This window comes from Phocoena sinus, chromosome 3, assembly GCF_008692025.1.
Source record: "Phocoena sinus isolate mPhoSin1 chromosome 3, mPhoSin1.pri, whole genome shotgun sequence".
Taxonomy (NCBI): Eukaryota; Metazoa; Chordata; class Mammalia; order Artiodactyla; family Phocoenidae; genus Phocoena; species Phocoena sinus.
Window position 1 is genome coordinate 118,696,517 of NC_045765.1, and position 27,982 is coordinate 118,724,498.

Sequence of the window (27,982 nt, forward strand, 5' to 3'; positions counted from 1 at the left end):
AGGCACTGTTGCCAGAGGAACAGAGAGGGAGAGAGGAGCATAGTAGGGCTGCTCAGATTCCAAAGAGTCTTTCTGGCAGGAACTGGAGCCACAGGGGAGATTCACTACCTAGAAGCCAGAGGGCAAGAGACCCTGAGTATATATAGTTCTCTGGGATACAGAACAGAGCAGGGGAAAAGCAGGAAATGAATCTCAAGAGTTACTCCTCTACACAGTATATTAGTCATTGTTGCCATGACTGTAATTACTTACGTGCCCCTCTCGTCGCCATCACTAGACCATGCCTCCATGTCTAGGACCCTCACCGTGCTTAGGTGTTGAGTGCCATGTACATGCAAAGTGGCCTCATTACAAATTCATTCAGCAATCAAAACAAGTGGGGAAAGTTATTTTAGATTAAGAATGGTTTGCATATATTGACTAGATACTAGAGTGTGAAACCAGCATCTGTAGTGAATCTTTGTTCCCCGTCTAGAAACCCATGTCACACCTCTGCCTGCTGCAGTGTCCCTGCACTGTGCCTGTTTCAGAGACACAGCCTGTAGAAGAGAGACAAAGCCAGATACCTTCACTAACCATAGTTTGTAGAGAACCATTCTGAGGGTTTGGGGTTGGATGGTGAAGGGGAGGGATTGAGGGACAGTAGAGATCACATTTTTTTGGACCAAGAACATGCCTTGCGATGACATCACCTAGAGCTACTTCTTTTCATCATTAAGGATATAGTGAACTGATGTAAATGACACTGAGCCATCATTCATGTGTTCTTCTCACTTGACAAAAATGAGGTAATGTAATGACAGTGAAAGGGGGTGGGTGGGAGACTACAGGAGAAGCAACATTATTAACCGAAAGAGCAAGAGAACATATGTCTTCGGTGATCACTGAAATTTCAAACCATAACCTAAGTTTCAAAACAAACTTTATTCTGTTTGAAGACCTAATACAATGCATTAAAGCAACTTAAAACAACAAGACACAGCTCCATTGAATCTATAGCTTGAACAAATGTCAAGGAGGCACAGTCCCCCCGCCCCCCGCCCCAGGTGCCTTGTAAAGGCAAAATTACAACTGACCATGACATCCTCCCTCTCGTCAAAAGACCAACTTTATTTTAACAATGTCATAGAAACAGATTTGTAAAAACATCGAAGAGATCGTAGCTTTAAAAAATACACACATATAAATGAGATTTTTTTGTTTGTTTTGCCTTTTTTTTTTTTTTTTCTGTTTTTAAATAGCAGCATCCTGGGCAGCTAATGCTATCTCACGGTGACAAGTTCCAGGTGAAGTCGGTTAGTGTTTCCAATGAACCCAATTTTGTTCATAATACTAGTAATTTATACTAGTAACTTATATAACTAGATTTCTAAAAAATAAGAATTTGGCAGTTCAGAACTTTGTCCCATGTGAGGCATTATGCTATAAACTGCCCCTTTCTTAAATGACCCTGAACTCCAATTTCAGGGTCTGCTCTCCAACTGACTTGGATACCATGCATAGCAAAAGCACAGTTGTTAGAACCAGCAGAATTTTTCTCCCAAAAAGGAACATCAGTAGGACTTCCCAAACACGTTACTAGCTCATAACCAGCTATATGACAAAGCAATTGGTTCCCCACAGTGACAGCTCACATAAACACATTTTGACTTGACACACTGAAAACAAGGATTTCTGAGTTCAGCGAGTCACGTAGACCAGCTACCCAAGAGGAGTAACTTTTAAACAACAGAAACAAGCCAAAGAATTATGAACTTCTTCTCACTTCACTTGCAAACACTTTTCACCTTTATAAGACAAAACAAGGCAACTTCAAAGGAAAAAAAAAAACCCATACACACATACGAGAATTGTACTAGACATTGGCTTGTTATGTACTTGAACTCAACGACTGTGGATCTGTTTTGGCTGAAAGGTGTACTGGAAACACAGTCCATGCACATATACATATATACATATATCGAGGGCCGTGAAGTCGTCCGGTGTTGCAGACGCAGGCTTTTTGCCTTTTCAACATGGTTATGATTTTTCCCTCATGTATTATATCAGATCCCAATGCTCCCAATTCTAAAGCCCCATCACAGCCTCTCTTCAGCTTAGCTTCTGGCTTGTATCTTCAGGATGCTGCGTTGGGTGGGGAAAATCAATGCGTGGAGGTAAGCATGTATCAGGAGGGCCTCTGCTGTCTCCATCCCTAATCATAAGCCGCTCAGTGTGGTCAGGAGATGAATGATTGGACTCAGAGCCCTGCTGGTCAAACATCTACAAGGACAGATGTGATGGCATGCCACACGCTGTCAGAAGGGTACTGGGCACAGGCGTAGCATCATAGGTAAGTTGTGACTCACGGTGACAGGAAACAATGAATCCTGCCTTTGCTGGTCAAAGAAAAACCTATTGCATTTCTGCTCGTGAGAGGCAGAAATAAGGCAAGTGCCTAAATACCATGCCATCTTGTGAAGTGGTGAAGCAAAAACGTGGACAGAATGGTAGCTTTCTAACGCAATATTCCATCTCAGATCTTATATTTTAGAAATTAAAGTTCCTTAATAGCATACACGGATGTGCTACTGAAAAAACCACCAAACCTAGTTGATAAGCTACTATTAACTAATGGTTGGGCTTCTGTATGACATGGAAGGATAGTTGTAAAGGAGACACTCAGAGAATAAAACCAGGGGAATCGTCAATTGTCTGGAGATGCGAGGGAGATGGTCAGGTCAGTACAGTCAAGTTTGAGGGCTGACAGTCTGGCTGTAAGACTGACTATTGCTATCGATATGAGTAGCTTCATGTAAAAAGGAAAAAAAAAATACATTCTCAGCCACTAGACTGATCCTTTCAAGAGAAAGAATTTTAAAAGGAACAACATTAAAGAACAAAACAAAACCCCCTTACCCCCAGTAGTTGAAGGAAAGAGAAATAAAGCTGTGGTGAATCTAAATAGGAAAGGAAAACTGAAGTTAAGATTCCATTTTCATCTCCCCATTATTCCTCCCAACACGGGTACAGTTCCCACTGAACCCAAAGGCTTTTGCATATGTAAACTGGGGAGAGAGACCTCTTGCTGTTGCCTTCAGTTGGAAAGAATACTCTAACAAGTCCTTCCTTTTCCCCACAGTGAAGTGTAACACATACAATTATTTGGGTGAATGAGGACTGTTACTATGATTCCTACAATGGCCATGACTTGAACAAGCTCCCCACAATCGGGGCAGGAACGATTATGACCATGTCTATTTGCTTTCTGATCTAAGTTGAGTGGAAAGCTAGGAAAATAGCAGATATCCAGATAAAAATATCTTTTCAGATCATGCTTTTTCTACAGTGGATGTTGGCTGGTTGTTAACGGGTAGTCTAATGTTAAAGAGAGACAGGTTTTCTAAATGCAGCAATGATACTTTAAAATCAGTGTTTCCAACAAGGGTGAACACTGCTCCAGGACCCTGCCTGCCTTCCTTCCTAAGACCTAGCATTCCCATAGGTTTGTATTTGTCATGAGGGTATAGTAAGTAGCAGATCAAAGTGGGAAAAGACTTCACTTTGCAGTGATCCACTTCTCTGTAATCACAAGAAAGAGAAAGTGCATGCCATCCTGCCACCCTCCCCCCCACCTGTACATCCCTTTGCTACATTCCCCTCCCTAGATTCAAGAAGTTCACAATTCTTTATGAAACAAACATTGCCAGGTACCGTATCTTAAGTCTTGAAACAACATTGTTGAACTCAGCCATACTTTGTCATATTCATATATCTTTCTCTTTTTTTATTGAATAAAGCAGCTTTGAAGCTTATCATCAGGCACTGCCCAACAAAACATTTAGTCCAAAAAAAATCTGTTATGAACTTTTTAACCTTGGGCTAACAGCCAAGTACTCTGTACAAGAAAAGCTGTAAAATATTTCATAGTTTTAAATCTGAAGCCATTTTTCTTTTTAAACTGGCATCCTGTACATTTCTTCTTTTTTTAAAAAAAGGTAACGAGTGAAAGGTAACAAAATGAATATTAACAAAAAAAATCAGGGACAGTGTTTTCAAGCAACGAAAATTGGGGCAGGGGAAGCTTATTCTGAAGGTACGTTTGAAACAGGTAACAACGATGAAAATTAAGAATTGCATAGCACTGCGACTTTAGCCTTCAGCACAACAAAACAGAAGCTATTTGGTATCGATACAAATCCGTCTATTTGATAGTTAGTTAGTCATTCAATATTATGTACATATTTTATATACTAAGTGTCATTTTGAAGTCCTATTTTCCAAGGTCCATTTTTCTGTTGGTGGGTCTTCTTGGTTTGTAGAGTTTTAATGAAACACTTTCTGGCACTTTGCTACCACAGAATTTCCTCTGAACGTACGTGAGCGGACGTTCCCCAAAGTGTCCCCTGTGAGCGGAAGTGCCTTTCTGCTACATATCGGTTCATTTCGTTAGAAAATGAAATAATCCACAGTGCGATGTGTCTGGGGCCACCGTGCACGGCAACACCCAGGCTGGACTGAGCGACCCCGGGCCAGGGCTCGTCAGCCCGTCCCCGCTCCGGTCTCCAAGGTCCCAACTCTTGAGCTGGTAAAGCTTCTGAAAGCACGAACAAGCACCATGGTTAAAGGCCTCTTTGTCCCTGCACGCAGAGATTTTTGCATTTCTTCTCTTGGTGTCGTGTGTGGTTGTGACTTTAAATTAATCCAAAAAACCAAACCAAAAAGAAAGGAAGAGGAAAGGAAGGCAGGCTAACTAAGCACTCCAGACGAGGAACGAACGGTGGTCGTCGCCCAGTGCGAGCCCGCCGCGTGTGTGTCTTCCCCTACTGCCGTGTGATCGAAAGCTCGCGTCACATCTGAAGACGGGCGGCTGGGTGTCCGCAGCTCAGTTCCCAGGTCGGGCTGCAGGTGAGAAGCAGGCAGGAGGGCGGCCCTTCATCGCCGCTGCTGCGCGTACACCGGGTAGGCTAGCGTGACGTTGAGGGAGTCGTTGTGCTGCACGAGGGACGTGTGTTGGTAGTGGAGCACCAGTTCCTTCAGGGAGCTGTACAGGTTGTAGGGCTCGGCGAAGCCGTAGCCCGTGGCCGTCTTGTTGATGACGCAGTGCTTGACCTCACCGTCCACCCTGCACGTGGAGAGAGAGCACAAGGGCCTGGGTGAGCTGGGCCAGGATGAGGCGTTTCGGGTAAAAGAAGTATCGTGAAAACCCCCGATGCAGGCCAGCCTCCACCTGGGGACCAGTCCTGGGGGAGCCCTAGACTCGTGGAGTTGTCCCTTGTCACTTACTGGCTGAGTAACTTCGGGAGGTAACCCAGCTTCCCTGAGCCACTGGACTGTCATCTTTAGCCTGGATTAAAAGGGAGACAGTAGTAATCTATCTGTAAGAGGGGAGCTTTGAGAAATGAGGCGGTGTACGGGAGGGGCTTGCTGGATGCCTAGAACGCGGTGAGCAGGCAACGGGTGGTGACTCTAGCCGTTACTATGAGTGCTGCCGCCCAACCAGAGCGGTACCATTACAATTATTAACAGGATTCCTCCTTTCAGGCAGGCCTGGAATCGTCCACATCCCTACCTCTCCATCTCTTCTCCGATTCCCTTGTCCTCACTCAAAGTTCTCACTTCTTTCCTGTGGCAATATTTCTCTGCTTAAATGGAGGGAGGTGATGGGCTATAAAATACTCGGAGACCCTTTCTCTCCTAGAGGACATTCACGTCTCTGAAATAATGTCAGTGATCCAACCTCACTCTTCAAAGTACCCCCAAACTATTACATAAACAAACAAAGGAAAATCGGCCATAGGACGGAAATGTCTTCTCTTGGGTGTACTTATCTCAGGGACAGTGACCAGGGTCCTTTCTCTTACTGTTTTAACCTGTCCCTGATGGGGACTTTACCTGTGGGTGGTGCTTCCATGTGGATCACCTCAGATTCTAACTATGCGGAAGCCCCCCCAAAAAGCAGCAAGTGTGGCTATTTCCATTTGAAAGACGAAAAAGGAAAACAGGACTTCTCCCAAGCCCTAGTCTCCCACCGAAACAGCAGGTTTCTTTCTACTCGACAGCTATTCCTGCCTAGACTTGAAAATAGTAGGTCTTATTATTTCCTCTTCTCCACCGTTGTACTACTGGAACACTCTTAAAGGCTAGAACTTTTCCAAATCCTTGCCCGCACGGCTGGCTGGCTGGCTGAATGAAACACCTGCTTGAGATGTCTGACGAGACCAGTAATTGGCTGGGGGTACATACACTACGGAGCACGCGTAGCAGCCCTGTTTACTGCTTTCCCGGACAAGAAACGTGCCGTCTCGTTTCCCTCGCAACAGGTTTTCGGCTTTGTTTCGGTTGCTGCTGCCAACATTCCACGTCTTCTCGTCGTGGTGGGGCAAATCCTCGTCATCTTCCACCAGCGAATACTGGCTACAAAGGTAGAAGAGAAGGTTTCTAAATGAAGTACACGGCAGCCAGCAGCCTGGCCCTCTGAGAAAGGGCCCTCTCCTCGCGTCGATCTAGTTCCTGGCCCCTCCTTCAAGCAAGTCAGGCCAGCGATTGCGGGTCTGACTCAACCAGCTTCTCTGGCCTGAGTTTCCTCATTGAGTTTAGCCTTCAACCCCCACCCCCGAACAAAGAGTTTTAGTAGCACTAAGTGATACTCTTCCTGTTTTCAAGTCAGTCAGTAGCTACCTGCGGCAGACAGCAAGGTATTAAACGATCCCGTTTGTCCAGTTTAGATCAGGAAAGTGATTGACTAGGAGGAACACCAGTTTTCAAAAAAATCGAAACAAAACATATACTTAAGCTTTGAAAATATGCTGAACAGGGTTGTCTCCCCCGACCCCCATTGGTCCCAAAATATGTTCGGATTTTCTAGACGGTTCCAGGACATCATCACGGACACAATGTCACTTCAAAGCCCCATGGGGGAAAAGGAAATCTGCATCCTCCTTTGCTAAACTTTCCTTTTTTAAAATTCTGGGTAACGAGACCGATAATGTTTTCTCCTACGAGACGTTCCATTCCTCACTTGCTCTGCAAACGAAGCAAGTTGTGCATTTTCCTTAAATGAAAAAAAACACCCTTGCTACCTCCCATCTGTGCTAACTACTTACTCTTCGGTGTTTTCATTGCCCAGCCACTCGTTCAGCTTCTTCTGCCGAACACCTTTCTGAGTCAACCACCTGGAAAAGAGGTTTAAGAGGAAAATGCATTAAGAACCTATCCCTGGTTTTTTGCAATGACCAATCACGCACGTGCAGGGTTCCAGTTCCAGTACATACATCAAGTATTGGTCTCTTGTCTTTCTCAGTTGAATGAGGTCTGGTTTAATGCTGTTCATCCGTTTGTCAATCTCACGATACTCGGCAGCCTGCTTCTTCAAGTCCTCCTCCAGCCTCCTTCTGCTGTCGACAATTTCACTGATGCGAGACTTTAACTTTTCATAGTTATGCATAATCCTGTAGGCAAGAGCAATGCATCCGTAATTACCTGGAGCATCATGGAAGTTCCCCCAAGGTTGCGGTATTGATTCCCAGCAGTTTTTCCTCAGGTAAAGAATGCTTTCTCTCCCTGTCGTTTCACAGAGAGCGAGGTCACCTTTAAACAGTTTAAGAGACTCGTGGTGCTCTAGCACATGGGCAGTGGAAACCCTCCTGGGTCACCAACCTTTGGATTTCTTTCTCATTGCCTTCGCGTTTAAACTTTTCTATGTATTCTTTGCTGTACCGCTCCTGGGTTTGGCACTGTTCTTCAAATATTTTTATGGTTTCATTAAATGCTTCAATAGCTGTTCTTTTCATTTGGATTTCCTGCAACCCAATTTTAACAAGACAAGGTCATTCCTTTCACAGAAAAGACAGTTTCTTACGGCAGGACACTACCAGGACATTTGACCGGCGCTACTATCTGGCACGCAAGTATTTTGTTAGCAAGGTGGGACGCAAATTCCTAAAAGCCCTTAAAATAGTATCACAGAAGCACACATTTCCTTTGGAGAATTTTCCCAGTCTCTGGAAGATGACTGCTTGACAGTTTTCTACAGTTTTCATCTTCTTTAAAAACCATTCCACTTTATCAGCAGCTTATGCCATCCTTTTGCTCCCTCTGGCGGTCCCAGATACGTGATGGTCTAGAGGAGATTAAAGCCTCTAGGAAAACAAGGCAGTAAATGTAGCCTCAACCCTTTCATAGTAAGGACATCTCAGGGTTAAATCCCCATTTCAGAGGTTAGCCAAGTCTGTGGCACTTCCAGTATTATTAGCTTTCACTCTAAAAAGCATTCTTCAATCTGCAGTTATGCCAATCCAACTTAATTTATTATTCTGATACTTACAGGCTTGATTTAAAAGGTTTATAGTAAGTAATTATTAGAATAATCAACGATTCACAAATAAATGATCTCCCCACTTTCTTACTGGCAAAAACTCAACCCCTTAAATTCTTTTTCTGAAGCTGAATATAACATGCATTAGCTTCTAGTAACTAAGAGCTCCACAATTTTAATGTGATTTTCACAGAAAACTCACCTGGGAAGTACGGGTATAATCTTCATATAATCTATCATATTCCCGACTTTTTTCTTGAAATTGAGTGTTATATTCATGTAATTTTTTCCCTACAGCTTCAATATTATCTTCTTTGACAACTTGATCCTGGAAGGATTAGAAGAAAATGGACAAAATAGAAATTCAGTTGATAAGGTACTTATCTGACATGGGAAAAATCCTCAAACAATGGTCATTTATTTTGTGAAAGTATTTTATTGAGCCACTATACACTCGTGATCACAAAATTACAGTTTGAACGTTTTTCAAGCTTGATTACGTGCAAGTCATCTGCTTCAAAATATTTTCTAAACATTAAAAGTATCTTTTTAAAATATCAACATGAGTATGTGATTACCTGTTGGTATTTGGATACTGGATAAAGTAATTTCACATCCAGTTTGGGATTATACTGAGCTAGAGATTCATTCCGGTAGTGGTTTATTAGTTCAACCACAGAGTTGAAGGTTAATGGGTCAGAGAAGCCATATTTCCCATCTCGGTGAAATATTTTGATTAATTTGTTATTTCCTCCTTTCCTGCAAATGCAATATATAAATAACGGCATTAGAATTCTCTTTAAAAAAAAAAAAAAAAAAGCGTGTTCTCCCATCACCTTTAACACGCCAATTTTAACCACATACCCTAACTCACCTTAGTGTAAGAGTATAATCACCATGCATTTTAGTAGATGCGTCTCGTACCAAAAAGGTCCCATCAGCTGTATCTCGAAGTTTTTCATTCACTTCTTCCCTGAAGTGAAAAGAACACGAGACAAGTTACATTTTCTTAACTGTATTTTCAGAGCTTAAGAATTAACACACAACACAGAAAGTCGTGATCCCCAAAAGGTTTCCTCCCAACTCAACTCTTCATTCCCCTCAGAAAGAAAAAGAAAAGGTTTAGACTAGAAATGCCACTTTAAGCTGATAACATTAATTCTTAAGAGTTTTGGTCTAATAAAGAGAGTGACTTTACACTCTGCCTTGAGGCAGTGCCACTTCACCCTGCTGCCCCCCTGACAGCTCTGTCAGTAATGAAACTTCTCGGGTATTTAATTTCCTGTGGCATCCAGCACCCACAATTCCCCAGAGCTCAGTGACTTCTGTGGTCGTCTTTGGAAGGGAACCAACTGTGCTTCATGCTTATGTTGGATGATAGCCTAAAAATGGAACTTAGCAAGCTGGTGCGTTCTGCTTTTCTTTCTCTTCATCTAAAACTCCCTAGCTCTGGTGAGAAGCTCAAAGAGTCTCTGTAGCCTTACCTCGAAATATCTCCCCAGTACCATTCAGCATCTTGTAAGGACATATTGTTATTCATACCGTTGTTCGCTACAGTAGTGGGTTTTGGTGGTTTAGGAGGCAGTGCTGTAGATGAAGGAGAAAGAAAAAGTTTTTGCAGTCCCAACTACAAATAAACGTTTAAAAGTCGACCCAAGTTCCTTTAAGTAACATTTTCAACTGTGAAACACAGCATTAATGCACGAGTCCATGAACGTTTTCTTAAAAAAAAAAAAAAAAAAAAAATCAGAAATCTTTTTGACTATAGACCATAATGGAAAAAAAGAGAAGAGCTTAGAGACCAACAAATAAATAAAATGGGCTGGCCATGTAAATGAATTTCAAAGTAAACCCAGAGTCAGTCACGACATTTTCTACTTTCAGGTTTGAGTTGAATTAAAGTTTCATATCTGGTCAAATCTATCTAAAGTAAGAGACCACAAAGAGAACAGCAGAAGGAATCACATGGCTTGGTTTTAATTTCCTCCTCTTATTTAATTATAAAAGACAAATTTGGTTTCTGTCCTCCACAAATGCTGCTGTGGTCATAAAAAAGCTCATCTACAGGAATATGTTTTAAGAGGCGGAATTGGGTTTCTCTAATCTTAGTATTTCAGGCACTGTTCTGCCAAAAGCCACTTTAAGAAACTCCTCTGTGACCTCAATCTCTTTAGTATTCATGATAATATTCTATTGGATAACTGTGCTCTATATTATGCCAAGAGTGATTAAAAACCATATCCCTCTTCCTCAATGTCAAATCAGTATTCATGTACCAACTGGTGACAAATAAAGAAAGACTGCAGTGTTTCTGAATTTCTTAATTGGGAGGAAGGAAGGCGAAAATAATTGAGAAAGCTTAGCTAAATGCTAAGTCATAAGTTTTAAAGCACTGTTTGTTATTTCTATTTTAAGCAAAAAATTTCAGGAGTCCAGCAGGTATAGTTTATAAAGACCGAGACTCAGTAATGGGAAGCCAACTTCTCTCATTGCAGTATCTTAACAGAAGAGAGAGCAGACAAAGTCTCAACATTTGATTCAGAATAGTTTCAGGGCACCTAGAACTGAGTTGCAATCACTGCTACATTTGATAGGAGCACTGGTACACGCTTTCTAAAGTACCGAGTGTTATCACCGCCAAGTGCCACACTGTCCTCATCCACTGTCAACAGAGAAAGCAGCACCAAGGCTGCATCCTTTTAATTAAAGGAACGGCATACAACAATATAACCCAAACAGCAAATGAGCTCGAGTAACAAAAGACACCAGTGAAAAACTGGAATCCAACTTATAGCCATTCAACTAAGAATAAGCATTTACCCCACACAGCCTGACTTGCTGCCACAGGCAGTCAAACCATTTGTTTCATTTTCAAGCTATGAGCAAACTCATTAAATTAGAACAAATGAATAAAAGCAGACATCCAAAGAGGAGCTGTTAACCGTAGTTGTCAAAAAGATTAAATGCCACAACATTAATTAACCAGCTTTCTACAAGAATACTGCAGTATTACCTGGTGGATCCATTTCTATATAAAACATCAAGTCTGTGCCACAATTTATATCTGGCTTAGCATAGTCTAAATCCAGGTCTTCCATATTCCAAACAGTGTTGTACATTTGTGCGAGAGTTTCCTTGGCTGAGCTCAGTTATGAGAAAAGAGTCCGGCTTTCTTTGTAATGGTGTCTTGGAATTCATTTCAAAACCTATAAGGGCTGCACTGTAACCTATGACATCACACACCCCAGCCAATCAAGTCAGAAAAATGTCACCAGACCACTCCTGCCTCATCATTTCTCTTCTCTACCAGCCTTAACACAGCCCCAAATCTCACGAAGATCCTACATTTAACAGAACTGCAATGTATACACGCTCTTCGTCTCAAAAAGGTGTTTAATCTGACTGTTCTTCTCTAGCCGTGAGTTTTCGAATTCCTTTTTTATTGCTCCGTGCAGCATGGTACGCTCCGCTCTTGGCAGGTTGACAAAAGCTGATACGCTGCGGCACGTAGCTTCCCCCCCCCCCCCCCCCCCCGCCAAGTGCATCTGGGTTTATAGATAGCCCGGTCATTTCTTGGTTTAAAAATCTTACAAAGGCATCCAAATAGTATACTCAAGATATATTTTAAAGTCCTAAAATGCCTCTGATATATATTAAAAGCAGGAAGGATCAAGAACTCTGGATATTTAATTTCAGTCCTCCATAATTCACTGCAAACTCAACTTATACACCGTCACAAACGTGCTACATTACAGGCAGCACAATGAAAAAAAGGTAGAGGCAAAAATCTCTATTAAACACTGCAGTTAAAACTATAGAATATGGAATGAAAATCCAAAAAAAAGAGAGGCCATATATCAGAATGTAGAGTACAGGCAGAGCTATCTTTGCTAACTATTTCTCACTGATGAGCCCATCTTCAGATTTACTGGGCTAAATACTGCTTGGGGGGGGGGGGTGGGTGATGTAATCACTTGTGTGTGCGGGGTGGGGGGGCTTTTGTCCCCTCCATCTCAAATGCCTCACACTTTGGGAAGAAATGTTATTATTCCTTCTTAGCAGTATTTAATGTGAGGAAACCAATTCCCCTATAAATCTAAATTAATGTTAGTTCTCCTACAGTGAGAGGGGAGGAAGGGAGAAAAGGTTCCCCCCACCCATATAAATGTAGTTAATTTAAAAAACTAGAGTGGGCTGTGTGATCTACGTACATGTGCATGTCACATATTTCTGTGACAATTTAAAGAACACAGAAGCCCTGGAAATTTATTCTTAGACGTTCTGTCAAATTTGGAATCATAAAATATATAGAAATAGAGCAAAGGCAAGACAGCCTCTGAGCACTGTTCACGTGTCTCTCCTCCAGTTTAATTCAGTTTCCCACTGAGGAGGCAGGCAGATTCAACCTATACCCTCCCACCGTCTCCCACTCACAGGCTCTCTTTGCCTAAAAGTTGAAGTAACCCTAAATGCAAAGAAAAATGGTGGTGGTGGGGATATGTCCTCAGAAAAAAAAAAAATCTTAATTTAATAAAAATGTTGACCCAAGTCCTCCCAGCAGCTGTGGAGGACAGCGCGACAGCCCGGAGGGGACCTGTCCCCCATGCCTTGGGAGCACTTGGTGCAAACCGGTCCTGCTGCTGGAACCCATGTGGTAGACCCCGGGAGGAGGGCAGGGAGACAGGTGACTTTCCACGTCTCTCCCAGGCCTGGCCAGGCCCCAACTTCCAGACCAGCACTTGGTAATTTCCTCCTTCCCCATTTCCAACCGAAGCCCCATCTCTCCCTCACATTGTGCCCCTCGAGGAAATGGGGGAGTGTCTCCCCTAATCTCTCATCTGCCCTCCCCAGGCAGCGCTTACTATCTCTCCCTCTCTCCCTCTCTCCCTCTCTCTCTCTCTCTCTCTCTCTCTCTCTCTCTCTCTCTCTCTCTCTCTCTCTCTCTCACACACACACACACACACACACACACACACACACACACACACACACGAAGACAAACTGCAGAAATGAACCTTTCAGAGAAATCCCCCAAAACAGTGAAACAGCCAAGGGGCAGAGCTGTGCCCAAACGAAAGGCAACTTACTTTGCAGGTTATGCATTTCAACGGTTTCCCTTAGAAATGCCTGTATCCGACAACGGAAAAAAAAAAAAAATCCGAAAAGCGATTCCTCCAGCCTGTGCGGCGCAGGACCCCGAGGCTCGCACGCGCCGCCGGCAGCAGCGCAGTTCAGCGCCCGCCGCCCGTGCAGAAGCCGAAGCCGGCTGCGCACCGGGGCCGAGGCTGCGCCGGGGAGGGAAGGAGCCCGGGCGCTCGCACGTCCCTCTCAGATAACGATCGCGGCTTCATGATTAACTTGGGCAGGTTCAAATATTTGCTGAGCTAGGGATTTCGGGTGGGGGAGGGGAGCCCAAGTCCAAGTCGAAGTTGTCATCATCGTTAACAAGTGGCCAGTGCCAGCCCAGGTCCTCCTCCTCCTCCTCGCCGAGGAAGTGAGAAGGCCATTGTCAGGGGACCTAAAATAGGCTCTCGAACCGGCTGCGGCGGCGCGCTGCTCGCAGGCTCGCGGGGCTCAAGTGGCCACAGTGCAGCGAGGCACTAGGCGCTGCCAAACACAGGAAGTGGCTGAGCTAGTTCAGCAAAAAATAGAATCAAAGCCTTGCTTGTAAAGGCCTGAACCTCTCAGAGCTGCCCAGAACACCGTGCCTTGCTCGCGTCCACCTCCTCCCACATACCAGCACAGACAGCCCCGCAGGTGTCACAGGAGAGCCCGGCGGAGCCACCCTGCAGGGAACACAGGTTTCCAAACGTTTCCCAGGAGGAGGCTCCTCGGGAAGAGTATTGCGCCTCGGCATGGGTACACTAAGCTCCGTTGTATTAAAAATACACTCCAAGATAAAAACTCTACTCTGCAGCTGTTTGTATGAAGTCAATTTCAACTCCTGTTAAAATGGCCATAAAAGGTCTGCCTGCGTGAGGTTGGTGCAGATGCTACATGGAGCAAAGGACGGGAGGGCAAGGAGAATGGCACACCTTTCTAGAGGATTTTTTTTTTTCCCTTTATTCGAAAAAGTTGCAAGGAACCAAACTTAGGACTGTTGGCTACTATTTAAAGAACTAAAATTTGGCCAAAGAAAATTTCCACTCACATCAGCATAGACGGCTTTACTGTTATCCCAAGAACCTTAACCCAATGTAAAATCACTAGCTTTAAAACCAGAAAGAAAAATTAGAGATCACTTCAATTCCCTCATGCTACACACACACACACACACACACACACACACACACACACACACACGTGTATGCTTCTCACCCAGAATGAAGTGGTTTGCAATAACATTATAGCACTAGGACCAGAACCCAGACTTCCGATGTTTGGTCCTAAACTCCTTTTTCTCCACTCACTTGCCCTGCTCTTTACTTCCCTCTGCCAGAGAAAGTAAAAATTAACAAGTGAAACTGAAGTTAATTTCTTTTAAGCCCCATGCAAAAAATTTCACACCTACAACAAAACTTCTGTTTTCTATTTTTAGTTTAATTTAAAAAAAAAAGCTGCTTTCTAATTATCTTTGAAGAAACACGGGTTCTGTCTATAATACCCTCAGACTCTGTATGACAAGGTGACCCAAAGGTCACATGCAGTGACAAAGGAAGATCTAGGTGCTGACACAAGAGTCCACACAGGCAGGAACCAGCTTCAGAATTACTTGCAATATCTGGGAAGTGCTGCTACACTCACAATGAAAGTGACTTTACAAGCTCTCCTTTGGTGCAACTGAGGTCATACGAAACACCTACTTGTCCAATTGGGATAAAATTAGTCTATAAGTGAATAGACACAGCTCCTGCCAGCTGATCACAGACATAGGGTTAGTTCACAGAATACCCTTGCCTCCTGAGCTGCATAATCTTGCCCTACTTTAAAAAATAGTCTTTCTAAAGCTGGGAACCTTGGAAACATCAGTCACTTAAGCATACCTGTCTGGATTCACAGGATATGTCATGTCAAAACCTTCTAAGATTAAAGTGTTCTCTAGTCTGACAGTCTATTTCCCGTTTCAGAAGAAAATTATCTACTGGGAAGTGGCACACTCTCTACTTAGAGAAAGTCTTAAAATAGATTTGAAAACTTTGCTTCAAATTTCTCACAATATGTACAATCATTTACCCTAGAAGTTCTATTATATTACTCAAAGTGTGAGCTGAGTCTTTTCCCAATTTTAGTCAATTTAGTGATCTGCAAAAAAACATGCTCTTCATTAGCTTAAAAAGGGAGCCCTCTGCTGGTAGAACAGAATCAGTAACTTCTGCTCCAGAGAAAACAGTCAACTTTCTGTGTATTTCATTCATCTCCCACTATGTCCAGAAGTTCACACAAAATATAATTGCCCAACTGTCACTTAAATCTATATGATTCACTAAGAAATCACTAATAAATCAAATGCACAGATGTCATAACCTTGGAAATATTTTTCACATGCCTGCTAATAAGCTCTTGTAAGAAAACTTGTATTTTAACTTCTGAAACTCAAAGCCTAGTCTACCACACTGGAAAACTTACATAATTGAAAAACGATCTTTACCTTCTAGATTCTTCAAAACACTAAGTCTTACTACTTTCCTCTCTCTCAAAGTTTTGCAAAACTCATTTCAGAAGCAAAATGAGGCCATGTGTCACTTCTCAGCAGGTGTGATCTAGTCAGGAAAATGTCCCTTAATCACTAAAATAGTGCGAAAGTTACAGACTGAACACTGTATCTCATACGTGCCAATCACCACCAAGTAGCAGATGCTCCATGAGCAGCTTTCATCCTGCACAGCTTCTTAAATGGTTTTTTGTCAAGGGCCACGATTTATGAGCAAAAGCCCATTTGAAAAAAAAAAAAACCCATTTGAGAAAAAAATAAATGAGTCAAAATCTTCTTTTAGGGGTTAAATTAATGCCTCCTTTCATAATTTTAACTTAAGACAACTTAGGCCAGAAGGGCCCTTCAGGATGATGTCAATTCTTTAGTCCACATCCAGGGCTCTGAATGACCCTGCACTAAGAAAAAAGTCCGTTTGAATTTATAAATAAACTCAGGTTTACAGATGCAGAAAAGTGATACATTCTACAAAGTATCTGAAAAGGTGCGCCCATTGCTTAGTAGAAAAAAAGACCCCTTCTCCACAATTGCCCTCTCAGATGTCCCTTGAGAGAAAGAGAAGGCTGCACCGTGAAAACAAAAGTAAAACTGAACTATACCCTCCAATACATCTCCTGTTCAGAGCACGAATAAAACTTCCTATTTCTTGACAAAACCTAGCACACGCTTTGCCTGCTTACTCCTGCCCCTCTAAACACGTGCAGCTTTTTCAAACTTTCACTTCTCACCTTTGAAACAACCTTCTAATGTCAGACCACATTTTAAACCCAATAAAAAATAAATCAGAGAAAAGTAAAACTCTTTGAAAGTCATTTCCTTCTACCTTAGTGCTTGCTTTAGTCTTGGTTGCAAACCAAGCCCAGAGCATTTAAAACAAGATTCATGAATCGGGCTCTTCAGGACGAATGTTTTGCAAATGCACCAGCGGTTAAAAATTAACTCTGACAGGTGTAGAAGGGCAGGGGGGAGAAAGAGTCATTTATTTTCCCTCTGGGCTTGAGGGTGCAATATTAAACTTCAATTATGCTACATTAATATTTCTGAATATATCCATGAAATCTGAAATATGTAAATACACTTATAATGGGCTTCATTCAAAGGCACTCAGTGTTAAATGGTCCGTTTTTACCTTAGTTGCCCTATAGAAATCTACTTTAGCGACCTAAGGATCAGTAGGGTAAACGTAACACGAAGTGATTCAAGAAAACCCGCTGTTCAGCTTTAACCCTTTTTAAGACTTTTGGTAACAGAGAACAGCAAACTGTCAACCAAGTTTGGAGAACTTACTCTGTGCTTAGCCTTTCAAACCTTAGTTTCCCTCCCTACAGGGGGAGAAGCCTTCCTTCACAGGTATGCTGGATGCATTAAATGAGCTGGTGTGTTAGACTTCTTTGAGATTTCATTTGGATGATTATTATGCTGTGTCCAGTTCTACGCTAAGAAGAGCTGAAAAGGAGAAGCCTTAGTCCTTGAGAAATGTAGCTAAGCTGATGAAACTACCAGAACAACTACGGAACAGTTACGTATAAGAGGACAAGGGGCTTAAGGACATAAATGTAGTGAATGGGTCAAAACCCTGCACATCAAGCAGGGGAGGAGCTCCCTGGGTGCAGATGAAGAGGATGGCACTGTTCGGGGCCACTGGGGACGGCTGTGCACTGTGTGCACTGCGTAAAGGCACCTGGGCAAGGTGCGGTGGCGGGGGGCGGCGGCGCTGGGGCTGGTGCTGAGATCCAGGCGCCTCCACTCCCTGAGTCGCACACGGAGCAAAGGGCGTCAGACAAAGGCATCCTCCTCCCTCCAAGCAATGCGCCCACGGGGCAGCAACTGCCCACTGGGTGTCCTTTTCAGATCTGCGTTTAAGTCCCCTCCAGGCATCCTGAGACCATGGGAATGTGGGACCAGTGGGGAGAGCGGCCTGGTAGGATTCAGACGGCACTAACCAGGAAGGCGGCTTGAGGACATGGAGCCCTGAATGAGGCCAGCTCCGGCAGGGCCGTAAACACCAGAGCTGACACAACGACACCAAGGACATACTACAGGGTCGTAAGCTTCAGTACTCCTCACCTCATTTAATGCTCATAACCGTCCCAGGAGAGAGGCGTTACTCCCATTTCACAGACTGGAACACCATCTGGAAAGGCTGAATGACCTGGTGATGAGCTCGGTAAGTAAGCAACAAGAGTTGGGATTCAAACCCAGACGTGACTTGCACTGTTCTTTCCACTGCATGACACACGACGGAGCGACTTTGAGCCTGATCCCCAAAGCTACCAACAGTTGCACTGGGGCTCTTAACTATATGTGACCCATAGGTACAAATATCACCTATTCTTGGTCTATCGCTTGCTGGAAACTTCGGAGGACTTTTTGACTGGACACTACGGGCAGTCCCGTTGCCCACAAAGGTTCCAAAAGCCCAGGTAGCAGACAGAGCAGCAGCCTGGTGTCTGGGCCGGGTGCCCCCACCCCCGGCAGACCCACTCCGGCTCACACTGGTTGGGGTGGCACCAGGTGAAACCGTCAAGCTCTGTGGTCTTCAGTTTCTTCACGTGCAAACGGAGAGCTGGACGATGCATTCAGCTCTCAAGTGATGCTTTTTATGACGCTGTCACCTAAAATATTTACTGCTTTTTCAAATCCGGTAAAAATATCAAGCTGTTATTTTTGTCCTTTCCAATTTATTTTGAAGAGATCTTTGAAACTCCTTGAACTGAGATGCTGTTTCTCCTTCCCCTTTTCAAACTGTACCTATTCTTCGAAGCCCACTTCAAGTCCTTTTTTTTCCTATGAGCTTTTCCTGTCTACTAAAAAAGTCACCAACCACATCTCTCAAATTCTTTTTATACTTACAGTACACACCCTCCTGCCCAGAATTTAATGAGACGCTGTGTGCTAACGGGTCTTATTGCAACTGACACCCTGCCTCCCACATCATTAGCCCTGCCTATCATCTCAAGTTCTAACTGATAACAACTAGAAAAGGTGTCTATTTGCCCCATAATAGTCTTGCTTGTCCTCCACCCCCCCAAATATCATTCAAGCACTCATTTCTATTCATGACAAAGTTACTGCAAATGGATGACTTACGAGTGTTCCCTGGAGATGCGCCGGTGCTTCCCAGCCCACTGGGATGAGCACATGCAAGGGTAATGATGAAAGACTCCATGAAAACATCCCATTCCTACCAGGCCAAAGAAGTCATTTCTCTAACCCAGGGTGCCCTGCCATTCATCTGCACTGGAGCCATTCCTGAATACAAAGGTGTTAATGAGGACGTTGTCCTGGGGTGGGTAGTCTGTTTTCACCAGTGAGAGACGCTGAAGCAACCTTTTAATTCCCAAAGTCCCATACGATTTGCAGAACAGTTGACAGAGATCACACAAAGGGGGAAACGCCTCCAACTAGGACTTAAAAATTACTTGGATGCAATTTTTTGGAAGAGGCTGCATGTGTTCTGGGACAGTCTAGCAACGTTCAAGGCTTTATGGATCGTTCTTCAACAGAGCTGATGGAACTAATCCATCTGCCTTTGAAACTGATACACCAATTTCTTAGTAGAAGGATGAAGGTAGGGTCTATGACATAGCAAGCAGTCTTAAGTGTGCATTATCAAAACAGATGCAGATGAAGTTTTTCTTGGGTGGAATTAGGCTGAAACTGAGAAAGACGTTTAACCAGTTTACACCAGAAGCAGAAGCATTAAACTCCACCACTGATTCTACTACACCCCGTGCAGCAGAAATTCTCGAAAACTCCATGCGACAAATTCGCTTGTGGGTATCTGTCAAGCCCTGTCTGGCTTTTAGCTTCCATGTCTCCCCCGTCTCCAGAGAGCTGGCCACTGAGAAGACTGGGCACCTCCCCCGCCTTCCCTGCAAGCAGGGCCCAGCTCTCCCTCTCTCTGAGGTGGACCTCCACACGGGTCAGGAGGAAGTGAAAGATCGTAGCTCGATCCTTTGGCCGGGGGTCCTGTTCTTGCTGGTCCTCTTTCTTCCCACCCATGTGATCAGTCTAGGAGTGGGTAGTCAATAAACGGCTCCAGTGCCACGTTCACACCTGCCCCTGTCCCCTCCCCACAGGGTACTTCTAATCTATCACTGCATCGTTTCCTACTGAGCCCAAAGGCAGCCTTTGAACACCAACACAGAGCTCCCAAATCCGTTATCGAGTGACCCAAGCAGTCACACGATATGACACCTTTTGGTCACCCTCTGGTACTCCAGTCCTGGGCCGTACCCGTTGACAGATTTCTCTGATGCGGTTTACAGTCCAGGGTATCCCTGTTACATATCCTGCTTGCTGGGATTTGGAACACTTGGAATGGACCAGGCTTGCCTTAACGTAGTATTTATGCTGCCACTCTTACCTGTGGATCCCGTATTTTGGATCTGTCGACAGAAGCCCTTCCCAATACCTGTATCATGAGTGGTTACCCATCCCATCCTTTATCCCATCCCTACAGGCGGGTTTTAAGTCTAGGCCCTCACCTCTCTGTCTGCCCCTTCCAGATGCAAACAACTAAGCCTAGCCATGGAACACCTTAATAAAAAGCACAACATAGTCCGCCATTGCGTGACTGATATCTGGGTCCCCACGTTTGCTCATACAGAGATAAGCTTGGTAATTTGCATGAGTTACTCATAATAAATAATAAATTCATGATGTTTTAATTAAATTCAAGACATAAATTCAGACTACAAGCAACACCTTCTACTGGTCCTGAAACTCCACTTCACTTCTAGGGCCCTCATCACTTTCTAAATGACCAGCTCACTTTTAACCATATACAGCAAAGTAGGGTTGTTTAGACTTTCCACGGTAGAGGAAAAGTATATCAGTTTAAATGAAATCCACTGCTAACTCGGTCTACATTTCCCGCTTTGTTAAACGGCTAATTGAATGCCAGCCTGCTTTCACAGAAGTGTCTGGCTTGCTCGAACTTGTTGCAGTAGACCCCTAGTTTCATACTACTTGCATTATTAGAAATGTTTATTTTGACAAGACATTTCTCAGCCTACCTGCTTCCAAAAAACACATTCCAAAATACTTTAAATTATATAGTAATTATAAATCCCCTACTTTGTAAGTACGAGAAAGAAAAACAAAAATGTCAGCAACGAAAATCAACGCCATAATTTACGCAACAACCAGAAGCATCAAGTTAAGGGGGTCGGGGAGCTCTCCCAGCAACCCTCACCTGAAACCAAGACCACGTAAAAGCCACAAATATCAAAAGCTGGATAATACTGCCCCATACGCGCTGCTGCCCAGCTATTTTTCCCTTAAGTCATGAGGTAACACGTTATTATGGATCTCAATTCCACGAGAAACTTATGGCACTTCAGAGGAGACTAAAAACCACCATTTTTCAGGCTCTAAAAAACGAACAGTGAGGGAATTTTAAATGTTCCGAAGGCATTACCTGGTGCAGGCTGGCGTTCATTCCATTCGGTGGAGATTAAAATTTCTGTAACTTTTATGAGGTGTTCAGTATTCTCAGAACTAAAAAAAAAAAAAAAAAAAAAGAGAGAGATCCATTAGACACCTTTTTCCCTAAACAACAAACTTATTTTCATTTCTGCATATTCAAATAAACGTGTGTGATGGAACTATGTACAAGCATTTGTAAACTGGTGTCTTCAGAAGGAGCTTAATGACCCATAAACTTAGGACCACCCTCATCACCCCAAAATCCAGGTTGCTCTTCTATCACTTACCTGGCTGCTGGGAATCTGAAAAGCAGGGGGCTGAAGAGTTCAGAGAGTACTCTTGCATTCAAAAGATTTTTGCTGGACGTTTGAGAGAGCTTGAAGAAATGTTTTAGCAAATACTGCAGCGTGAGCCAGTACTGATGAGGTATGCTGGGCGACCTAATGAGCTTCTTCAACAGCTGGATGTATTCTTCAGAGCTTTGCACTTCTACAGGTTAAAAAAAGAAAGAAAGAAAGCAAAAGGAATAAGAGACTGTTTCTAGCTGTTAGTGAATAAACACCTAGAAAATTTCTGTTCTAGCTACCGAGGGATCATTTAAAACCAAGGCATCAGAAACAGCAGACAATACATTTGCTCTTCTCGTTAGAAAAGGCATTAAGAGAAAGTTAAAATCTCAAGTCAAATGGAAACGCAAGAAGCTCTTGGTGTACAAAACCACAAGAAGTTCTCGGTGTGCTGCCGTCCATGGAGCGGCTTCGAGTGTGATTGGCCAATTCGGAGGAGCATCAGATAAGTATCACGGGTTTTAACTTTGAAGGTTACGAACCACAGTTTCCTGTCCCCAAAGCACTTTAACTGAGCATTAGCTCCTAAAACGGAGAGTCCTCTTCCCTCAACTCATTTTCTAATGGCCACTGGAGGAAGGTGATGGGAACATCCCCAGTCACTGGGTCCTAGTCCGGTTCCCTGAATCCAGTGATGGCACTTGGCACGCTGAGGCATTCGCTGACGTAGTGAACCTTAAAATACTGATAAAAGGTTAACAATTAGCCATTTCAACATGTGGACGGCCGTCCTAAGCAAACTAGAATCTGGCTCTTCTATCGGATGCCCTGGTAAGGGAGGGAATTTGTGCTGATGGGGGTGGGGGCAGACCCCTCCTAACATTTTCTAAGAAATCTCTCTTTATCTGCAGCCCTTGAGTTGACAAGTACATCCACATCTCAATACACGTTCAGGGAGGTTCTCAGAAGACACAACACACCTGGGGCTAAAGAAACCATTTCATTGTAAATGGCTACTGGAATGACAGGATTTGGTAAGTCCAGGAGATAGCGTTTGAAAGCGTCTGCTAAAACGTGCACATCGATCATTTCCAAGTCCACGGAGGCAGCATCTATGGTAGAAATATGCAAAAAAAATTTTTTCAGACATTTTATGCATTGGTTGGGCCGATTTTCTGAATGTGCGACTTCAGTGTGACACACGAAAGGAAGCAGTATGAGGACAAATGTAAGATGCTTGCGTATTTATGAGCAGTGTTTCTTGCAGGGGTTGCTCCTGGCATTTCGAATAGAACATTTTTCCCTTGTGTAGGTCTGTCCCCCACCCTGTAAGCATTTAGCATGAAGGCCCCTGCCCACGATGCCAGGAACACATTCCCAGACTTCGGGGGCAACAAAAAACAGGGCTCCTGCCGTGGGCTGAACTGTTTCCCCTACAATTCATATGCTGAAGGCCCAACTCCCAGCACCTCGGAATATGAATATATTTGGAGACAGGGCCTTTAAAGCGGTGTTTAAATTAAAATGGGGCCATTAGAGTGGGCCCTAATCAATTTGACTGGTTTTATAAGAGGAGGAAATTTGGACAAAGAGACACCGAGGGTGCACGTACAGAGGACAGGCCATATGAGGACACAGCAAGGAAGCCGCCATCTGTAAGCCAAGGAGAGAGAGGCCTCAGAAGAAACCAAACCTGCCTTGATCTGGGACTTCTAGCCTCCAGAAGTGTGAGAAAATAGATTTCTGTTTTTTTGCGGTACGCGGGCCTCTCACTGTTGTGGCCTCTCCCGTTGCGGAGCACAGGCTCCGGACACACAGGCTCAGCGGCCATGGTTCACGGGCCCAGCCGCTCCGCGGCATGTGGGATCTTCCCGGACCGGGACACGAACCCGTGTCCCCTGCATCGGCAGGCGGACTCTCAACCACTGCGCCACCAGGGAAGCCCAGATTTCTGTTTTTTAAGCCACCCAGTCTGTGGAATGTTGTTATGGCAGCCACAGCAAACAAATGCAGCCCCCCACAATGTTTGCAAGTACGTTCTGGACGGTGGTTCTGCCCTGATTGAGAAGGGTTCTGTTCTAGGGATGGTGAATCACACAGTAAATACTTCCTCAAATTGCAACAAGAAAACATGACGTGCAAATCCATAGATTTCCTAAAATTGGAATTGCTCAATACTGCATATCAGAACTAATATAAATTTAACCCAATAAAGTACAGACTGATTGATTAAACAGTAAGCTATTACAGAATTTTAGCAGTCAATCTCAAGAACGGCCATAAAAATGATGTGAACATCTTTAGCATGTTTCTCCCTAGTTCTGACAGTGTATTCTGATTAAGGTATTACTAATATAACTTGTGGGCACTGAACTATCTCAGAAGAAAGATAAGACATGAAGTCTGTCCAGTAAATCTTTCATCTGGAAAACAGGTCAGGCAATTCAACACTGGGGTAGTATGAATCACAGCCGCTCTCTGAGTACTTGGGGTAGAATGAGGCACACTGCCCGGTGGAAGGAAGGGGTGCTGCGGGCAGGAAGGACCACGGTCACTGCTGAAGGATGCACACTACTGACAGGAAAGATGACTTGAGGGAAATTATCTGGGGACTCGTGCATGTACTCAGTGGAGAACAGGGGCCCTGACGAGCAGAATGCTACATTTCTAAACAGCTTTATTAATCGTGGCATTCAAAATAAGTCGGAAAGGAGCGCTGCTCGAAGTGCTGATACCACTCGGGGTAATCTGGATTTCAGGACCGTTAGAAACGTGTGAGACATTACCAAGAAGTAACCTAGGGCTCCCCTGGTGGCGGAGTGGTTGAGAGTCCGCCTGCCGATGCAGGGGACACAGGTTCAAGCCCTGGTCCGGGAAGATCCCACATGCCGCAGAGCAACTAGGCCCGGGAGCCACAACTACTGAGCCTGCACGTCTGGAGCCTGTGCTCCGCAACAAGAGAGGCCGCGATAGTGAGAGGCCCGCGCACCGTGACGAAGAGTGGCCCCCGTTTGCTGCAACTGGAGAAAGCCTGCGCGCAGCAACGAAGACCCAACACAGCATGCATGCATGCATAAATAAATTAATAATAATTAAAAATGAATATCCGGTAAAAAAAAAAAAAAAGAAGTAACCTAACTAGGAGATTGACAGGACTGGGTTGTGGCCTAGGAGAGGATGAGAGAGAATCAAAGTGTACTCGCAGGTATTCAGCATGAGAAGGAGAAGTGGCATCCTGGATGCCCATGAACCAGGTATGATATTATAAAGCACTCAGGCTGAGTTAACAAAGCTTCCTGGACACATCATCATCAGCCAAACCTGTCCCACTAACTAGGCAGAACTTCTGAAAGATAATCGTACAATACCATAGAGCTCAGGAAAGTCCTGAGCTGGTAGCAAATGTGGATAGGTCAGTTTGAGGAAAAGAATGAAAAGGTGGAGAAGCAAGGGCTTAAATCACTTAAGTGTCCCACAAAGAACAAACCGGAGGCATATGACATCTCTAATAAGTGTGGGGAAGGGCAAGACTGGGTCTCTGCATAAAGGGTCCATGTGGAAAGTAATGCAACTACTAGTGTGACTGTCACACAAAACTGTGCGTGCATCTGTGTTGGAGCATTCCATAGCCACCCACTCTACAGCAAGCTGCTGCCCCTCCCCCCAAACTTGCCCCCTGTGTACTTCATTTAATATCACTTTGCCCAGCCAATTCTTATTACTTAATTTGCTCATCCTAAAACACCATTTGGCGATGAGGTATAAACATTAAGATGAGAAAGGTTCCACACGTCCCCCCTGCAGGAGTCATCTCTCTATGACACCTGCCATTTCTCACTATGGTAGTTGCGAGTCTCTCTCCTAGACTGACAGTCCCTCCAAGGCACGGACTGTGGCTCTCACCTGCTCTTCTCACATCCCTCAGTGCTCAGCAGACAATGTGCTTGTTGAATGTTTGTGAGCTGCGCTACACAAAGTCCTGAGTGATGTTCATTCACTGAAGCCCTTCTCCAACACATGAGGTGTATTCCAAAGAGCCTTTATAACCTTTGAATGAAATAACCTTATTTCAAGTCTTTGGATCAGCTCACCTTATGTCAAATTCCACTAGAGCCGATGTAGTATGTTCTATTTATTTATAGACAACTTCTAAAGCTCCTTGGGGTTTCTGACTTCTATTCTAGCAGTCTCCTTTTCTGCATTAGAGCTATGCTAATGTGCTCTTCCAAGAGCTAGACACATCTGTCACGTGATGACAGTGGAAGTTAGTTCAGAGAGAGCCACCCACTCTTTAGGTCTGGGTTGGGGCGTTTACACCCTCTTCTACCCTGCTTTTCTGAGTCTACTCCTGACGGGCAACCAGTAGACTCTCCAACACTTCACCCCTTCTCCCACTGGAATGGAGTCCCCTCCCCCCACTGGAATGGAGTCCCCTCCCCGACTGATCTCTATCTAAGTAAAGGGTTCTCAACTAGGGCCCTCAATTTTGCTGCCCCACCTCCACCCTTAGGAGACATCTCCCAACACCTGGAGACATCTCCGATTGTCACAACCGGGGGAACATCCCACCGGCATCTAGTGGGTGGAGACCAGTAGTGCTGCTGAAATCCTACAACGCACAGAACGGCCCCCTGACAAAAAAAATTATCCATCCTAAAATGTCCACAGTGCTGAGGCTGCAGAAGGCTGATTTTTAAAATTGAGGTATCTTGGGACTTCCCTGGAGGTCCAGTGGTTAAGACTCTGCGCTTCTGGTGCAGAGGGGTGTGGGATCGATCCCTGGTCGGGAAACTAAGATCCCACATGCCGCGTGGCACAGGCAAAAAAAAAAAAAATCTCTACCGTTTCTTTAAAAAAAATAAAAATAAATTAAAATTGAGGTATCTTGACATAACAGATATATCAGCATTATATCAGTTTCAGGTGTACCACATAATGATTTGATATTTGTATATACCACTGTTAAACCATCACCACAGTAAGTCTAGTGAATATCCATCACCACACAGAGTCACACACATAGGTTTTTCTTGTAATGAGAACTTTTAAAGGAAAAGCCTAATTCAGGTTAAGAGAAACCAAAAGAGAGAGAGAAAGAGAGAAAGAAAATAATTCACACCATTAAAATGAAAAAAAAAAAACAAGAGAGAAATATTTTATTTTAGGGCAATATAGTGTGGGAAAAACAAGGATAAGGGCTTTTAGAGTCAGAACCATTTGGATGCAAGTCATGGCTTTACCATCAGCAGTTACTAATATTGTATCACAAGACTGATGTGTGGATGAAATAAAATAACTCAGTAGGTGCTAATAAATGTAGGCTGTTGTCCTCCACCCACGTCTGTCCTTTTCAGACATTGGTAATTCATGGGGTTGGTTAAAAGCCATACTTTTTGCTTTTAGTGTAAGTGACCTATCTTTGAGCTTCCTCCAGGATATTACGATTTTTTTATAGACTGAAAAATCCTCAAGCTGGAGACAGTCCTGGAGGATCCTCACTCCTAAATTGAGATAATGTTTACTCTTTTTGTTTTGCCACAAAATTCGCTTTTATAGCACAGAATCCAAGGGAAACCAGTTTTCTATGTGTGTTTTGATCTCAAATGCGCAAAGAAAGCTGTCTGTCAAAATATCTTGTTGAAGTGAATTTGGGTTATTTATTCCATCTTACAGGTGGTGCGAAGATTTTTTTAAAGCCCAACTGCATCATTTTGTTCTTGGTCACATTTAAAAACGTAACAGCTCTTTCGCAAATAACTCCCGTTTCATCAGTCTCTGAAGTCTAAACACTTCCTGTGACTTTTAACATGTTCGATTTGACCAATTTTCTGACCAAAACATGTATCTCTGTTTCAATGGGCTAGGACAAAACTTGGTGTTTCCTTAACACCCTGGTAAAGCTGTTAGAGATAAAGAAAAACAAGTCTTTTCACCTTGATTTTTCTGCCAGTCAACTTCTAATGACCTACTCTGGATGTATGTAGGAGGATGTACCCTGTGTGTGTGTAAGACTGATTTCCATGTACAAAGGAAAAATGAAAGTTAAAAAAAAATTTTTTTTTTTAAGCTTCAAACATTTGGGCGGTGCATTTCAAGTAAAACTATCGACAGATAAAGATCTAATCTCCTTCTTTTTTCCCAGAAACACCTTTTCTAGAAATTTTCATAAGCTGCCTCGTTTTGAAGCTGCCTCACACTTGAAATTTTTTCGTTTATTAAATGTCACGTGGGCATTCTTTGCATAACTGCACGCCTGAAGGTGCTTCTTCCAAAACTGGGTTTCACTCCTTTTGGTTCAAACACCCAAATTCAGTT

General features: G+C 43.8%; 1 protein-coding gene across 6 annotated transcripts in view; it reads right to left on the reverse strand.

Moving 5' to 3' along the window:
- Positions 1 to 905: 905 nt before the first annotated feature.
- PIK3R1 (phosphoinositide-3-kinase regulatory subunit 1) overlaps positions 906 to 27,982 on the reverse strand; it is an 86,618-nt gene continuing 59,541 nt past the window's right edge. For 2 of the 6 annotated variants that reach the window (XM_032625457.1, XM_032625458.1), the window contains 12 exons: positions 22,648 to 22,779; positions 21,668 to 21,869; positions 21,373 to 21,452; positions 9,781 to 9,883; positions 9,171 to 9,269; positions 8,875 to 9,055; positions 8,499 to 8,624; positions 7,639 to 7,781; positions 7,254 to 7,430; positions 7,086 to 7,154; positions 6,226 to 6,396; positions 906 to 5,104 (listed from right to left, as the gene is read on the reverse strand). In XM_032625457.1, coding sequence (XP_032481348.1) covers positions 4,915 to 5,104; positions 6,226 to 6,396; positions 7,086 to 7,154; positions 7,254 to 7,430; positions 7,639 to 7,781; positions 8,499 to 8,624; positions 8,875 to 9,055; positions 9,171 to 9,269; positions 9,781 to 9,883; positions 21,373 to 21,452; positions 21,668 to 21,869; positions 22,648 to 22,779 — 1,673 coding nt within the window. In that variant the 3' untranslated portion in view covers positions 906 to 4,914. Of the gene's footprint in view, positions 5,105 to 6,225; positions 6,397 to 7,085; positions 7,155 to 7,253; positions 7,431 to 7,638; positions 7,782 to 8,498; positions 8,625 to 8,874; positions 9,056 to 9,170; positions 9,270 to 9,494; positions 9,549 to 9,780; positions 9,884 to 11,309; positions 11,605 to 13,383; positions 13,810 to 21,372; positions 21,453 to 21,667; positions 22,412 to 22,647; positions 22,780 to 27,982 lie in introns of those variants that run through there. The other 4 variants (XM_032625461.1, XM_032625460.1, XM_032625459.1 and 1 more) reach the window with 4 other exon arrangements.